A 16,993-nucleotide genomic window follows, 5' to 3' on the forward strand; every position below is an offset into this window, starting at 1 on the left:
ACCAGGGAAGTGCAAATCAAAACCACAATGAGAAATTACCTCACACCTGTTAGGATGGCTAAAATCAACAACACAAGAAACAAGAGGTGTTGGTAAGGATGTGGAGAAAATGAAATACTCATGCACTCTTGGTGGAAATGCAAACTGGCACAGCCACTGGGGAAAACAGTACAGAGGTTGCTCAGAAGCCTAAAAACAGAATCACCATATGATCTAGTAATTCCATCACTGGGTATTTATCCAAAGAAAATGAAAACACAAATTCAAAAAGATACATGCACCCCATGTTTATTGCAGCATTATTTACAATTGCCAAGATATGGAAGCAACCAAAGTATCCATCCACAAATGAATGGATAAAGAAGATGTGGTGTATGTATAGTGGAATAATACTCAGCCATCAAAAAGAATGAAATCTTGGGCGGAGCTAGGGAGTATAATACTAAGTGAAATAAGTCAGAGAAAGACAAATACCATACGATTTCACTCATATGTGAAATTTAAGAAACAAAACAACTATTAAAAAAAAGACAAACCAGACTCATATATAGAGAACAAACTGGTAGTTGCCAGAGGGGAGGTGGGTAGGGAGATGGGTAAAATAGGTGAAGGGGATTAAGAGTATACTTGTGATGAGCACTGAGTAATATAGAGAATTGCTGAATCATTACATTTTACACCTGAAACTAATATAACACTGTATGTTAATCATACTGAAATTAAAAAAATAATTAATTAATAAAATTTTATTGACATATAACTGAATTCTCATAGTTAGGTATAATGAAGCCATAAAAACAGTAGTTTTCTTTTAAAGGTTAATTAATTAATTATTTTTAAAAAGATTTTATTTATTTAACAGACAGATATCACAAGCAGGCAGAGAGGTAGGCAGAGAGAGTGGTGGGGGAAGCAGGCTCCCAGCTGAGCAGAGAGCCCGACGCTGGGCTTGATCCCAGGACCCTGGGATCATGACCTGAGCCGAAGGCAGAGGCTTTAATCCACTGAGCCATCCAGGCGCCCCTAATTAATTAATTTTAAAGAGAGCACGCATGTGTGAGAGTACTGGGGTGGGGAAAGGGGCACAGGGAGAAGGAGAGTTTCAACCAGACTCCACACTGAGCATGGAGTCCAACACAAGGCTTGATCTCATGACCCTGAGATCACAACCTGGGCCAAAATCAAGTATCCAATATTTAACCCATTGTGCCACCCAGGCGCCTCAGTAGTTTTCATTTAAATATAAAGCTTTACTTGGGGTGCCTGGGTGGCTCAGGGGGTAAAAGCCTCTGCCTTCGGCTCAGGTAGATTTCCAGGTCCTAGGATCGAGCCCCGCATTGGGCTCTCTGCTCAGTGGGGAGCCTGCTTCCCCCCACCCCGCCTGCCTCTTCTGCCTACTTGTGATCTCTGTCTGTCAAATAAATAAATAAATAAATAAATAAATAAATCTGTCTTTAAAATAAATAAATAAATATAAGGCTTTACAGCTAACAACTGTTTAACATTATCATCTCATGTGACTTTTTCCCACAACTTTGAGGTAGTCAGGGAAGGTGGTGTTATCCCCACTTCTCAGATCAGAAAAGTGAGGTTCAAAGAGCAACATATCCTTTTAGTCCAAGGTAACATATATAGTTCACTTAACCAGGAATTTTAACTGTAAATCTAGTATTATACATTACACTGAAATGACTAATTCTCTCTTACTATTTTTTCTCTCTTTTTTTTTTTTTTTTTAAAGATTTTATTTATTTATTTTTTCTCTTAACTCTTTTTTTCCTAGTGTAGAACTTCCTTTCTCCTTTTTCATTAACATATTAAATACCGAAGGGCAAAAGTACAGTCAAAGACCATTAGAAATATAATCACTTTAACTCTTACTTCTGTGGAAATTGAGAACTATCTAATGGGGGCAGTTTTATGGTACTGTTTTCTCCAAATAATTCTATGGTTACTTCCATTTAGACAAACCAACTTATGAATAAAGATTAATTTTTAATACCTACTACATAAAGTCTAATTGTACTTGTTTGAAATGCATAGACATTAAAAGTCTCTGATATGTTCTGTTATCAGGTCAGTAACCACTTTTATCCTATATGGTTTTCTGTACTAAGGGTTATGTCCTTAATCATTCATTAATATGGACTGGTCTTTGGAAATATTTCTATTTCTTTTTAAAAAATTTTTTAAAGAGATTTTATTTATTTGGGAGAGAGACAAATAAATAAAACTTATTTATTTGGGAGACGCAGATAGTAGGGGGAGGGACAGAGGGACAAGCAAACTGCCTGCTGAGCATGAGGCCCAAAACGAGGCTCAATTCCAGGATCCCGAGATCATAACCTGAGCCAGAGTCAGACACTTAACTGTCTGAGCCACCCAGTTGCCCCAGAAAGATCTCTATTTCTGAAAACAACTTAAGGTAAATTTCATTATATCTGCATCTGATCACACAGTTTCCACATTAATTTTTCTACTCTTGAGGCAGAATGGGATAAACAGCTATTACCTGAATTCCAGGAAGTAACAAACCAAGGATTAAGAGGTACAGGCCAAAAAAATGGATGTTAAGTTTTGGATTCAAATCTAAAGTCTGAGTTATCATAGTATAGTACAAAGAACCCCAAACTGGGACTTAGAAGACATGAGGTTAATATTGATTCCACCACTTGGTTATCTATGTAATTTTGAACAAGTCATCTTTATCTCCGATTATCCTTTTCTTCATCTTTACAATTAGGTTGAAAATACATTTTTAAAATACTTTGGGAGTGCCTGGGTGGCTCAGTCAGTTAGGCATCTGCCTTTGGCTTGAGTCATGATCTCAGGGTCCTGGGATCAAGCCCCGAGTCAGGCTCCCCGCTCATCCGGGAGTCTGCTTCTCCTTCTCCGTTTGCATCTCAGTCTCAAATAAATAAAATTTTTTAAAATAAATAAATAAATAAATAAAAATATTTTGCCTCCTATTTCCCAAGCTTATGGTGAGGGTCACACGATATCTGTGAAACTATAAAGCCCTATTCAAATTAAAATAATACATATATACATATACATACATAAATATATGGTTTGTGTATATGTGTATATGCTCAGCTACTTTCCAATATTAATTGAATTTGACCGATACTTGATGATCTAATTCACACGATACTCAACTATTCTAAGATATTCTAGAGTCGAAGATGAGTGAGTCATATCTCTAACTTCTAGTAATTCATAGTTAAGAGAGGACACAAATATTAAACAAATAATTATACAATAAAGGGATAAAAAGGTAATAGATGCATACACTAAATTCTCTTAGAGTCTGACAAAAAGGTACACTAATCCTACATGATGCCAAAGGGACAGATGTCAGAGAGGAGAAACAACTAGGCTTAAAGGAAGGAATTAAGTTGCTAGAATTTTATCCCGATACATGGAATTATCTGTATCGGGATTAAATTCTAGCAACTTAATCCTGATACATGGAATTCATGATAGAACACAAAAATACCATAAGATCTGTGTTGTAACTGGTTCTGCCTTCAGCAGTTAAAATAGTACTTGACCTCTTTAGACCTCTCTTACCACAACTCTAAAATGAAAGGTTTAGGTAAGATAAATTTCTAAGTCCTTCCAGCTCTAAAATTATATGATTTTATAAGTCAAACTCTGGTCATTGTAGAGATACCAAGAAAGAGAAATCAAGAGAGTAATAAAATAGTCACAACTATTTAAAAAGGAGTTTTTCCATTAACTACTTTTTCTTGGAATTTAAAAGCCTGGGAATGATATTTATCTCTACCTTGAAGAAGCTGTAGCACAGTAAAGACAGGAAATTGGAATGAAATCAACAAGCTGAGAACCAGACAATGCAAGTAGATACCAGGAAGTCAGGCCTTCAGTTCAGCAAAGATATTGCTTAGACCACTAAGGAAATAGGCAATAATGAGAAGTTATAATGTTTTTATTCCTATTTACTAAAAAACTTGGAATAAAATCACAACCATATATTTTAATGTACTCTTCCCTAAAATGAGAAAGTTGTTTAAAGTTTTGCCTTGTTAAACTACTTCTTAAAAAGTATTTGTATAAAAGGTCAGTTTAAAAATTGTAAAGAAAAGGATCAAAAGCGGGCACCTGGGTGGCTCAGAGGATTAAGCCTCTCCCTTCAGTTTGGGTCATGGTCTCAGGGTCCTGGGATCAGGTCCTGTATCTGGCTTTCTGCTCAGCAGGGAGCTTGCTTCCTCCCTCTCTCTCTGCCTGCCTCTCTGCCTACTTGGGATCATCTCTCTCTGTGTGTCAAATAAATAAATAAAATTAAAAAAAAAAAAAGGATCAAAAGCCTAAATATGCACAACTGAGTTTGTTTCAGGAATGGTACCAAAGGTAGATACTATCAAGTAATGTACTTCACCAAACATTTATTAAACTATATTTAAAAGTTCTAGTTGTTGTAAAGCATAGTCCCAGTACTGAAGGGGTTCACTGTGCTAATATCAAGACTATAAAGAAGAAAAAATAGTAACTCTTACCCATCAATCATATTTTCAGGTGGGTGTTTTTCATCACTTGATGTAGCTAAAATCACTTCAGTCCCTTCAGAGCTCAAACACAAATCAATTTTTCTCATCTTCAGGTGTTAATCTGCAAATAAAACAATAATAACGAAAGCAAATTCTTGATTCTTTGAACTTCATCTGAGAAAAGGGAAAGAGAAAGCCTGTTGCCTAGCACACAGCTTAACCACCAAGCTATTCAACAAGTGGGAGGGACTCTGACATGGTTGTTTATAAAAGTAAACTTCTAACCTCCCCCAGGACTAATCTGTAAGATAATGATTATTTCCACTATTCTACTCCACAAAACAAGATACTGAGTACTTGGGGTGCCTGGGTGGCTCAGGTCATGATCTCAGTGTGCCTGGGATCCAGCCCTGCATCCGGCTCTCCACTCAGTGGGGAGCCTGCTTCCCCCTCTCTCTGCCTACTTGTGATCTCTCTCTCTCTATTGAATAAACGAATAAAAGCTTTAAAAAAAAAAAGACACTGATAACTGACATCATTATTCTAAAATTAAAAGTCCTCAATAATGACACAGAAACAGTTAAAGGATACTGTAGCATGATTAGTGGATAAGTTTTTAAAAATTATTTATATCATTCTATTTCTTTTTTTCCTTAAGATTTTATTTATTTATTTCACAGACAGAGATCACAAGCAGGCAAAAAGAGAGGGGGAAGCAGGTTCCCTGCTGAGCGGAGCCGGATGTAGGGTTTGATCCCAGGACCCTGAAACCATGACCTGAGCCATAGGCAGAGGCTTTAACCCAGTGAGCCACCCAGACGCCCCTGTATCATTCTATTTCTGAAATTTAAAAAAATCTGGAACATAAAAACATGTTTTTGTGACTTTTTTTTTCTTTTTTAAAGTAGGCGCTACACCAAGGACAGAGCCCAACTTGGGGTTTGAACCCAGGACTGTGAATCAAGAGTCAGAGGCTCAACCAACTGAGCTGGCCAGGCATACTACATGACTGTTTACCCATACATTTATCAACTTCAGTAGCAAATAATATTATCCACATGTTTAAAAATATCTTACCATCATTATTTTTGGAGCAGAATGTAAAATAAGAGAGAAGACAAATTTTATTTTTAAATTCTGTATTAGTCACATGGGTCATGGATTTAAAGACATTTCTATTGCATGGTAATATTTTGAGTTTAATAAAAATATCCTGAAAAGATAAGGACCTTGGTGGATTAGACAGAAGGCAAGAGAAGACTCTGATCAGATCTAACTCACCTTCCTCCTTGATCTGGTGGTGACAGGGCACGGACAAATATATAGAAGCAAAGTGACTGTAAAAGCTGTATCTATAAAGAATTAATGGACAGAGAGAGTTTGGAAAAAGAAGGCTTCCAATACCCTTTATACCCCAGCCTCCGGCTAATATTTTTAAAAATGAAACTATTTCAAATAAATAATCAACAAAGTACAGAGAATATCACATATGTTAAGCAACTATGTACTTACTCCCTAGATTTAATAAATGTTAACATTTTTGCCTATTTCCTTCCTTGTCCAGAGGTAATAGCTATTCTGAAGTTGATTAGTATCTCTCCTTGCTATATTTTATTATACTTTTATCATATATGTACCCATAAACGACATGTACTGTCCTTTTAAAAGCTTGATGATTTCTTAGGGACCCTGGGCTGCTCAGTAGGTTAAAGCCTCTGCCTTTAGCTCAGGTCATGATCCCAGGGTCCTGGAATCGAGTCCCGCATCAGGCTCTCTGCTGAGCGGGGAGCCTCTTCCCCCTCTCTCTGTCTCTGCCTGCCTCTCTGCCTAACTTGTGATCTCTGTCAAATAAATAAATAAAATCTTTAAAAATAAATAAAGATGATTTCTCAGTATTTATATCCTTATACTACTTGCTTTTTTCATTCAATATTATGTTTTCAAGTTTTTTGCCTTTTTTTTTTTTTTAAGATTTTATTTACTTATTTGACAGACACAGATCACAAGTAGGCAGAGAGGCAGAGAGAGAGAGGAGAGGAAGCGGGCTCCCTGCCAAGCAGAGAGCCCGATGTGGGGCTCGATCCCAGGACCCCGGGATCATGACCCGAGCCGAAGACAGAGGCTTTAACCCACTGAGCCACCCAGGTGCCCGTTTTCAAGTTTTTATCGTGTTGATACACGTAAATCTACTTTATTCACTTTACCTGCTGTCAGGTATTTCTCCATTTCTGTAATGATGAATATTAAGGTGTTTCCAATTTTTTGCTGTTATAAACAAATCTGAAATGTATATCTTTGTGTATATATCCTTAGCATATGTGGGAGAAAGTCTTATGATAAGAGTACCTTTCTTATGTGGTGCTGTCTACTTATTGCAGGTGAACATTGATTTCAGATCATAGAAAACTAGCAGCTAAAGCAAAAAAGACAACCATATTTAATTAGGTGTCACTTCACTGTTTCTTAAGACAAGGAAGGCATCCTATAAGAGCTTAATAAAAATGTCATCAGGAGGGCTAAAAAAAAGAAAAAATATCTTTCTTTACAGAAGTAAAATTGCAGAAACTTAGAATCAGCAGATCTTCAAGTCAGTAATTGATCAATTTGATCTTGAAATTTTAACAATTTACATTACCATCTATAGTGTTTGAGAGTTTCTGCTTCCTCGTATTTTCACCAACTTGGTATTATTAGAGGTTCTGGCTTTAGCCCATCTATTTGGTGTGAAATAATATCTCGGTAAGTTTATAATTTGTATTTCCATGATTATTAGTGAGGTTGAATACTGTTTCATATGATTATGAGCCATTCAGACCTCTTTCTCTGTTATTTGCTTTTCTTCATCCTTTGTTCATTTTGCTACTGTGGTGTTTTCTAAAAATGTTGTCCATTTCTTTTTGATTTGTAGGAATTTTTAAAAATAAAACCTTCTGGATACAAACTCTTTGTTATATGTGTTGCAAATATCTTCTTCTCTGTAGCTTGATTTTTCCTTTTAACTTTGTTTTTTTGTGTTTCTCCACCCCCGCACACTTTTTTAAAAATTATTACTGAACTATAACATACATAAAGAAGAGAACACAAATCAGAAGTATACAGAGCAATAACTTTTCACAAGGTTAACACACCCAGGTAATCACCAGCCAGGGTAAAGAAAGAGAATATTACCAGCCTTTGAGAAGCCATCTGCCCGCCCCCTTCCAATCACTTCCCTCTCTCCTTCCCAAAAGCAGCACAGTCCTTTTTCCAAACAGATTAATTTTGCCAGAAATGTATATATATAGAATCATACAGTTTGCACTCATTTGCATCTGGTTTCTTTCACTCATCATTATGTTTTTGAGACTTAGCCATATTGCTGTGTCACAGAGTTAAAGTGCAACTAAGTAAAGTCAAATTACTACCCAGCCCCAACCCATCACAACCCCTAATAAGATCAAAGAAACCATCCCCTAAGTGGAGCTTCGCAGGAAACTGGGTATATGAACTGAAAAGCAAAGAAAGATTTATGTGATCCTGGTTACTTAGATCTCAAAGCCCTGATGGAGGGAACTGATCTCTCTCCCAAATATCTGCAATCAGAGGTAAACTGAAGTCCAATCCCTAGGAGGACTGAAGTGATCTGCCCCTTATCCTGGCTGTGAGGCAAAGAAAATGTTGTGTTCTCTCTGGGAAAAAGACATTACCTACTTCAGTGTCTATTACTCTTTTTTTCTTTTTTTTTTTAAACACAGAATGTATTATTTGTTTCAGAGGTACAGGCCTGTGATTCATCAGGCTTACGCAATTCACAGCACTCACTCACCAAGCTACCCCACCTCTCCCGCCCTTCTCCCTTCCAGTAACCCTCAATTTGTTTCCTGAGATTGAGTCTCTTAATCTCCCTTTGTCTCCCTCTCTGGTTTGTCTTGTTTCATTTTTCCCTCCCTTCCCCTTTGATCCTCTGTCTTGGTTCTCAAACTCCTCGTATCAGTGAGATCATACGACAATTGTCTTTTTCTGATTGACTTATTTGACTTAGCATAATAGCATCTAGCTCCATCCACATCGTTGTGAATGGCAAGATTTCATTTTTTGATGGCTGCATAATATTCCAGTGTCTATCATTCTTTTAAATACAATATTCAATGTACAACATCACTTCAGCAGAACTATAGATGACCCAAGTACTGGAGTTAGCAAAGACAGCTACTATGAGTCTGTTACATAATTTAGTGAAAAGATGGACAAAATAGGAGAACAGAAAGGGAATTTTAGCAGAGAAATGGAAACTCTAAAAAAGAACAAAATGAAAACTCCAGAACTGAAAAGTATAGTATCTCAAAAAAAGAATTCATTAGGGGTACCTGGGTGGCTCAGTGGGTTAAAGCCCCTGCCTTCAGCCCAGGTCATGACCTCAGGGTCCTGGGATTGAGCCCCCCATCAGGCTCTTTGCTTGGCAGGGAGCCTGCTTGCTCTCTCTCTCTCTGCCTGCCTCTCTGCCTACTTGTGATCTCTGTCAAATAAATAAATAAAATCTTAAAAAAAAATTCATTACATGGACTTAGCATTAGACTGGACTCAACATAAGAATGGGTCACTGAACTTAAAACATAGGTCAACAGAAATGATCCAAAAAGAAATATAGAGAAAAAAATGAAAGTAGCAGAACAGAGCATCAGATACCTGTGGAACACTATCAAACTATTTAGATATACATTAGGAGAAAATTTTCTAAAATCTATGAAAGACATAAACCCAAGATTCAAGAGTTCTTGAACCCTAAGTTGGATAAATGCCACAAAGAAAACCCCTTAGACACATCTTAATCAACTGCTGAAAATTAAAGAAAATATTAAAAAATATTAAAAATTAATCAAAGCAAAAAACACATTACATCTAGGAGAACAAGAATAAAAATTGTCTTCTCATCAGAAACAATGGAGGCCAAAAGACAGTGGAATGACATCTTTCAAGTGCTAACACAAAATTTAGAATTCTATATCCAGCAAAAATATTCTTTGAAAATGAAAGCAAAATAAAGGCATTTTCAGGCAAACGAAAGATTAAAGTATTTATCAGTAAACACATGCTAGAAAAAATATTAAAGGAAGTTCTATAGGCTGAAGGGAAATGATTCCAGGTTGAATCCTGGGTATATGGAAAGAAAGAACACTAGTAATAGTACAGGTCTTGCTAACATAAAAGACTTTTAAAAACAGCAATGAATGGTAGGGATTTAATAGATGTAGAAATAATAAATACAGTAATAGTACAAAAGTCAAAAGGAGGAGAAATGAGACTGTATTTTTTTGTAGAGTCCTTTTATAAAGTTCTTATGTTGAACATTAAGTGATATAATATTAATTTAAAGTAGACCAGGATGTTAAGGATACATGTTGTAATCCTAGGATTAGAATAAAGTCACCACTAAAAGCCATAAAACAAAAAGTTATAGGAAGGCCAACAGAAAAGAAAAAATGAAATATCATAAAAATACCTGATAAATCTGAAAGGCCAAAAAGGAGAAGAATAAAGAGAAACAGAAAATAAACAGCAAAAAGATATTTTAAAACACAAATGCATTATTCCATTAAATGTTAATAAACTAAACACTACTTAATCAACTGAATTTAAATAAAGCCAACAGATACCCTTTTCAAGAGACACACTGTAGGGTGCCTGGGTGGCTCTGTGGGTTAAGCCTCTGCCTTTGGCTCAGGTCATGATCTCAGTGTCCTGGGATCGAGTCCGGCATCGGGCTCTCTGCTCAGCAGAGAGCCTGCTTCCCCCTCTCTCTCTGCCTGCCTCTCTGCCTACTTGTGATTTTTCTATGTGTCAAATAAATAAAATCTTTTAAAAAAGAGACACACTGTAAATATAACGACACACTGAACATAAAAGGATAGAATAATAAGTCTTAACATCTGATAAAGTAAACTCCTCTACTTAATTTTCAAAATTCTATGCTTTGTACCTTAATTATTAGAAAGATTTTTAAGCTCAGGAAAAAAATTTTGAAATGTTGATTGTAATTCAATTCCATTTATAAATTAATTTGAAGAGGATATCATGATAATGAGTCTTCAAATACATCGATCTTCGTTTATTCATTTATCTTCTTCATATCTCCCCATTTATTTAAGACTTAAAAAGTCCTGAAATTATTCTCTAGTTTTCCCCAAACATATTTTCATCTCTTTTTTAAGATTAATTATTAGATGCCTATGGTTTCTGTTGCTATTGTAAACAGGATATTTTTTAAAATAACATTATTTTTAAAAGTCTTATTCTTTACCACACAAGGAATATTTCTAACATTTCCCCATCAAATGTGATATTCACTGAAGATTTTGCTAGACACTGTTAACCAGGTTATAGAGATTTCCTTCTCTTTTTGTGCACTAAATTTTATTTTTCCACAAATAAACTTAATTTTATTAAATGTTCTTCTAACATTTACTAAGATGGTTATGTAGATTTTTGTACAGGTTGATAATATGATAAATTATATCAAGATATTCTATTGTTATAGTATCCCCAGTTCCTAGCATGAACTCTATCTACATGGCCAAGGTATATTATCATTTTCATCCATAGTTGGGTTCAGTTTGCTAATATTTTATTTAGAATTTTTACAAGCATACTTCTAAATGAGACTGGCTTATAATTTTCCTTTGTTATTCAGTCACTGTCTTTTTTTTTTTTTTAAGGTTTTATTTATTTACTTGAGAGAGAGGGAGGGTGTGGGGTGGAGTTGGATCAGAGGGAAAGAGACAAGCAGACTCTCATCTGAGCGCAGGGTCGATGGGGTAGGGCCTTCATCTCACAACCCTGAGATCATGACTTGAGCAGAAATCAAGAGTTGGACGCACAATGGACAGAGCCACCAAGGCACTCCTGTATCTGGCTTTATAATCAAGATTGTACTCTTGTTGTATAATCAACATACATAAGTTAGAGAGCTTCCCCCTTTTCTAGTTGTTGGAGCAATTTGTGTAAGACAGAGGTTATTTGATCCTGTAAGCCTGCTAAAATCTACTGGCAGGTAGATTCCTTTTACTATTTCAAATTCAACTGTTCTTTTCAGACTTTCCCTATCACCTTGAGTCAATTTTTAAATACATATTTTGGGGGTGCCTGGGTGGCTCAGTTGGTTAAGTGTCTGCCTTTGGCTTGGGTCATGATCCCTGGGTTTGGGGATCGAGCCCCGCGTTGGGCTCTTTGCTCAGTGGCAGTCTGCTTCTTCCTCTCCCTGCCGCTTCCCCTGCTTGTACCCTCTGTCAAATAAATAAATAAAATCTTTAAAAAAAAAAGAAATTTATATTTTGTAATAAATCCATTTCTTCTTAATTTTTATATTTATTGGCATAAGGTTCATTTTTATTATAATTTAAAAATCTAGTATGATAGTGTTAAAAGCCATGGAAAGATTAGTCAAGAAAAAAGGCATGCGTTCTAACATTTTCTATTTGTGCCTCTTTTCTTGGCTTTTTTTCTTGCATTTAATACTGTTGATACCAGAGAACTAGTGTTAGATGAACACTGTTAGCACATAGTTTGAAGTAAGATGGTAAATTCCTAGAAATACAGATTGATGAACTTGACTGTTAATTCTTAACAAAATTCTAAAATTATTAAAATATCATTATTAAAATGATAGCCCTGAAAATGTAAACAAGAGAGTAGTAGTACAATAGAAAGCAGGAGTAACATTAGTTCACAAAAGTTATGCCAAATCTATACATTTCTTTTTGCTTGTTTGAGTTAGTACCAATTAGGGACATGTTCTGACTATTTCAACAAAACTTCAAAGCTTCTCAAGATTCCATATGGACCAGATGGAGAAATGTACGTTGGGTGACAGGCAGTACTTTAAGTAAATATTTATAATTCTTTGAATGGCTACCCTCAAAGAATGATGATTAACAGAACAAAATGAGCTGTGGAAAACCTCTTGTCTGATGCCATTCAATATTTTTATTAATTAAAGATAGGAAAAGTATTCTTATCAATTTTGCAGATGACAAAAAGCTGGGATGTCAGCTAATATGTAGATGACAGAACTGCCACACAAAAAGAACTAAGCAGGCTAGAAAGATGGGATATGATGAATAATATATTTAAAAAGGGTAACAATAAAGGTCTGTACTCAGGCTTAAAACGTCAATAAAACAAGGATTGATTTTAATTGGGGTTGGCAAACTACTGCTTATGAGCTAAATCGAGCCTGCCACCTGTTTTTGTATGGCCCACGAGTTAAGAATGCTTTTTATTTAAAATGCTTTGGGTGGGGGGGCGCCTGGGTGGCTCAGTGGGTTTAAAGCCTCTGCCTTCAGCTCGGGTCATGATCCCAGGGTCTTGGGATCGAGCAGTGCATCAGGCTCTCTGCTTGGCAGGGAGCCTGCTTCCTCCTCTCTCTTTCTCTGCCTGCCTCTCTGCCTACTTGTGATCTCTGTCAAATAAAATAAATAAAATCTTTTTAAAAAAAAATGCATTTTGGGGCGCCAGAGTGGCTCAGTCGTTAAGCGTCTGCTTTTGGCCCAGGTCATGATCCCAGAGTCCTGGGATCAAATCCCGCATTGGTGTTCCTGCTCTGCGGGAAGCCTGCTTCTCCCTCTCCCACTCCCCCTGCTTGTGCTCCCTCTCTCACTGTGTCTCTGTCAAATAAATAAATCAATCTTTGGAAAAAAAAAACAACTTTTTAAAATTATTTTGTGATATGTGACGGTTATATGAAATTACATGAAATCCATACTTCAGTATCCATGAATAGTTTTTTCTTTTAAAGATTTTATTTATTTATCTGAGAGAGCGAGCGTGGGAGAACACAAGCAAGGGAAGTGACAGAGGGAGAAGCAGACTCCCCACTGAGCAGAGAGCCCCATGTAGGGCCTAATGCAGGGCTCGATGTGTGCTAGATCCCAGGACCTGGAGAACAGGGCCTAAGACGAAGGCAGATGCTTACCCATCTGAGCCACTGAGGCACCCCTCCATGAACAGTCTTATTGGAACTTTGCCATGGTCATCCATTTATACATTGTTGATGGCTACTTTTGGGTTATAGTGACACAGGAGCTTTGAAAGAGACTATTAGGCTCATAAAGTCTAAAATATTTATTATCTGGCCTTTTACAGAAAAAGTAAAAAAGCTGACCTTTGATCTAGATGTGTAAAACATAAGGTTTCGTTCATTACAAAGTCACACTGTAAGGCAAGAGTGTACTGTATTTGCCCCAAAAGTAAAAGAATACAATCTTAGATTATAATAACAGAGTTAAGGAGGAACTACATGCATCAGCATTTTTAGATACTGGGGCACATGGGTGGCTCAGTCAGTTAAGCATCTGCCTACGGCTCAGGTCATGATCTCAGCCCCATGCTCAGCAGGGAGTATACTTCTCCCTTTCCCTCTGTTGCTCCCCCTGCTTGTGCTCTCTCTCCCTCTCAAATAAATACATAAAATCTTTGGGGCACCTGGGTGGCTCAGTGGGTTAAGCCTCTGCCTTCGGCTTGGGTCATGGTCTCAGGATCCTGGGATCAGGCCCCACTTCGGGCTCCTTGCTCAGCAGGAAGCTGTTTCTCCCTCCAACTCTCTCTCTGCTTACTTGTATTCTCTATGTCTCTGTCAAATAAATAAATAAAATATTTTAAAAAAATACATAAAATCTTTAAAAAAATTTTTTTAGATACCAACTAAGGACCAGGCACTGTGCTTGCTAGTTATGCAAAGATGACTACAACCTAAGATTATAATGGTGACTAAAACTTGGTTCTTGCCTTCAAGATCAAAGTCAAGAAAAGATGGACAAACATATAACTAATATTATAATGCTATGTGCTAATAGTGTGATCTATATCTAGATACTACATCAGTTCTGGGTAGTATATATTAAGTAGGACATTGTCAGGTTTAATATTGTCAGAGGAAAACAAAAAGTTCATGACGATCTATAAGTTATCACATGGAGAAAGTTGAAAGAATTGGCTGAAATATTTCAAAAGAGATCAGAGAGAAATGTAATTAATATCACAAATGTTCAAAATAGAAAAAGGACTACAATTTTTCTTTTACAACTCCCAAGTAGGAGAACTGAATTCAACAAACTTTAAGCAGGAAGACATCAAAGATAAAAGGACTTACTAGCAAAGTAAAAATTTTAAGTCTTTTCCATCCCTGAAAGTATCCAAGAAGAGTACATGATAATTTATGGAGGAAACTAAAGAAAGGATCCCTGCATTGGTTCTTTTAGACTGGATCAAGTTCTAGGAAAGACAGATTGAGAACAGATAATGAAGAATCTTAGAAGCCAAGTTGAAGACAATGGCTTCTATCCTGTGGTTTTCAAGAGGACTGGGGGTGATTTTGCCCCAGAAGAAAATCTGACAATTTTGAAAGACAGTTTGGCTGTTACAACTTGGAGGAGAGGTGTGTGATGCTACTGGCATTTAGTGGGCATTTCCGGAGGCTTCTAAATACCCCCATGCACAAGACAGGCCCCCACAACAAACAATTATTTAGCCCAAAATGTGAATACAGAGGTGGAAAAACCCTAGGGTAATATATTTGGGGGTGCAACTGTGGGGGTTGGAGACTTAGGGAGAGAACTTGCTTTCAGTAAGTTATATTTTAGGGAAAAATATCAAGCACTGATGTCAAGTATAAGAATAAGGAAAAGATTATTTCAAAATGTCCCGTAAATTCCTTGCCTCACATTCCTAGCATCTAAATTGTTTGAGAGAAGTCAACATGTACTTTAACACAAAACTCATTTCCTATCTCCTATACCCATCAGTATCCTTCTTATTTCCTGTGTTGGGTGTTCATTATTTAATGGCAGAAGTTGAGTTCTCTTTAAGGTTCCTTGTTTATGGTTAAGAGAAAGGGGCAAACCAGCCCCAGAGAAAGCCCCAGAGAATGCTGCTTCCACAACTCCAAGGTGCAGGCTTGCGCTACACTCTAACCAACACCCCCCCAACCTGGGATAACTTAACTCTAAATAAATACATACATATTCCCTCAGGGCCTAGATTACTAAAGGGGGTGCACTCGGGGTGCTCTGCCATTTTTCAAGGTCCCTGACCTTGGACATCCCTTTCCCAGAGCCACTGAGCTACCCTTTCATCTCCAGGTCACATGCCTTTCCTGGTCCTTTCTGAACACCTCAAGGGGTCAAGTCCACGGTTCACTTTATACCTGACTTGGTACTCTCCACATGACTGACTGGGAGCTTTTATGCAAGTCAGAAAACGGCCACCCTCTGTCCCCAGGGCCCGGGCCTACAGCTTGTTATATCACTACATATACTGTGAAACGAATGGCTTTGGACCGAGATGGGCTTGGGACAGAGGCGAGGAGGCGGTGTCAGTGACCAAAGCCATTTTCATTTCAAGACCTCCGAGGGTCCTAAGCACTCAGACTACTGGACGCCCCCACCCCAAATTACATAAAATACATTAAATGAACCCACATCCTACATTAACTATAAATCATTATATATGGGTTACGTAGCAGTTGAAAGGTTACAGTTTGATAGGCTTTTTAATTCCAATCTGCAATTGTTTTTCCCTTTTAGGAATGAAACCATTATTTCGGGGCTCAAAAAAGTTCGTGGACCGGTACTGATGTCTCTAAGACTGAGGGAGAGAAGAGATCTGCGTCAGAGTTCACCCCTCCATGTCCCCTCTCGAGCCGCCACTCAGCGCCCTCCCGCCGTCCGCCTCCTCACAACCCTCTCCACCAGCTTCCCGCTCCGTCGGTCCGGTCCAGCCAGGCTCCCACCTATCCCAGCGCAGGCCCAACCCGCCCCGCCGCCTCGCCGCCCCGCCACCCCGCTCGCCTGCGCCTCCCGTTAGCTCCAAGCGCGCGGACTGTCCGGAATCTGGATCCCCCTTCCGCTCCTCCCGGCAAAGCGCGCCCCTGCCCCTAACTCCGCCCCCCACTCGCGGCCTCCTAGGAGTCGGAGTCCCCGGGAGCGCGCACCTCTCCGCTCGAGCTTTTCGCTCCACCCCACCCGCCGACCCCGCCCCGCGCAGCCCATCCCGGCCCTCAGCCCAGCCCACGGGGCGCGCGCCTACCCCGACTCCCAGCTCTTCGCCCCTCCCCGCCCACAGGTCCCGCCCTGCGCAGCCTGGCCCGGCCCTCAGCCCCGCCCCCAGAACGCAGGCACCTCTCGACTCGCGGTTATTTGCCCCACCTCTCCCGCAAGCCCCATCCCTATTCTCTCCTTTACTTGGTGGGTTTAAGTGCGTAGCCTCAGTTTAAGGCCTTTCCCCAAGAAAATGCCTGAGCCTGCACCGTCTACCCTCCCCCACCTCAGATCAATTCCAGGGGCTTGCAGAACCCTGGAGACCCACCCCCGCGCGAGCACGCAAGCGCAGTGCCCACCTCTCCCGGATCCGCGCCCTCGACCCTCAGGTCTTCTCCCAGGGCCCGGCCCCGCCTCCGGCCCGGCCCCGCCCCCATCCCGGCCCCGCCCCTCATGCCGGGTCCCGCGCACGCG

At 38.8% G+C, this 16,993-nt stretch overlaps 1 protein-coding gene across 5 annotated transcripts in view; it reads right to left on the reverse strand.

Moving 5' to 3' along the window:
- IFT25 (intraflagellar transport 25) overlaps nucleotides 1-16,993 on the reverse strand; it is a 33,702-nt gene that overhangs the window by 16,502 nt on the left and 207 nt on the right. Inside the window, exons 1-3 of one of the 5 annotated variants that reach the window (XM_059374822.1) lie at nucleotides 16,879-16,949; nucleotides 5,793-5,863; nucleotides 4,521-4,632 (exon numbers count right to left, since the gene is read on the reverse strand). In XM_059374822.1, coding sequence (XP_059230805.1) covers nucleotides 4,521-4,618 — 98 coding nt within the window. In that variant the 5' untranslated portion in view covers nucleotides 4,619-4,632; nucleotides 5,793-5,863; nucleotides 16,879-16,949. The other 4 variants (XM_059374820.1, XM_059374823.1, XM_059374824.1 and 1 more) reach the window with 4 other exon arrangements.

The sequence above is a fragment of the Mustela nigripes genome, chromosome 14, assembly GCF_022355385.1.
Source record: "Mustela nigripes isolate SB6536 chromosome 14, MUSNIG.SB6536, whole genome shotgun sequence".
NCBI lineage: Eukaryota > Metazoa > Chordata > Mammalia > Carnivora > Mustelidae > Mustela > Mustela nigripes.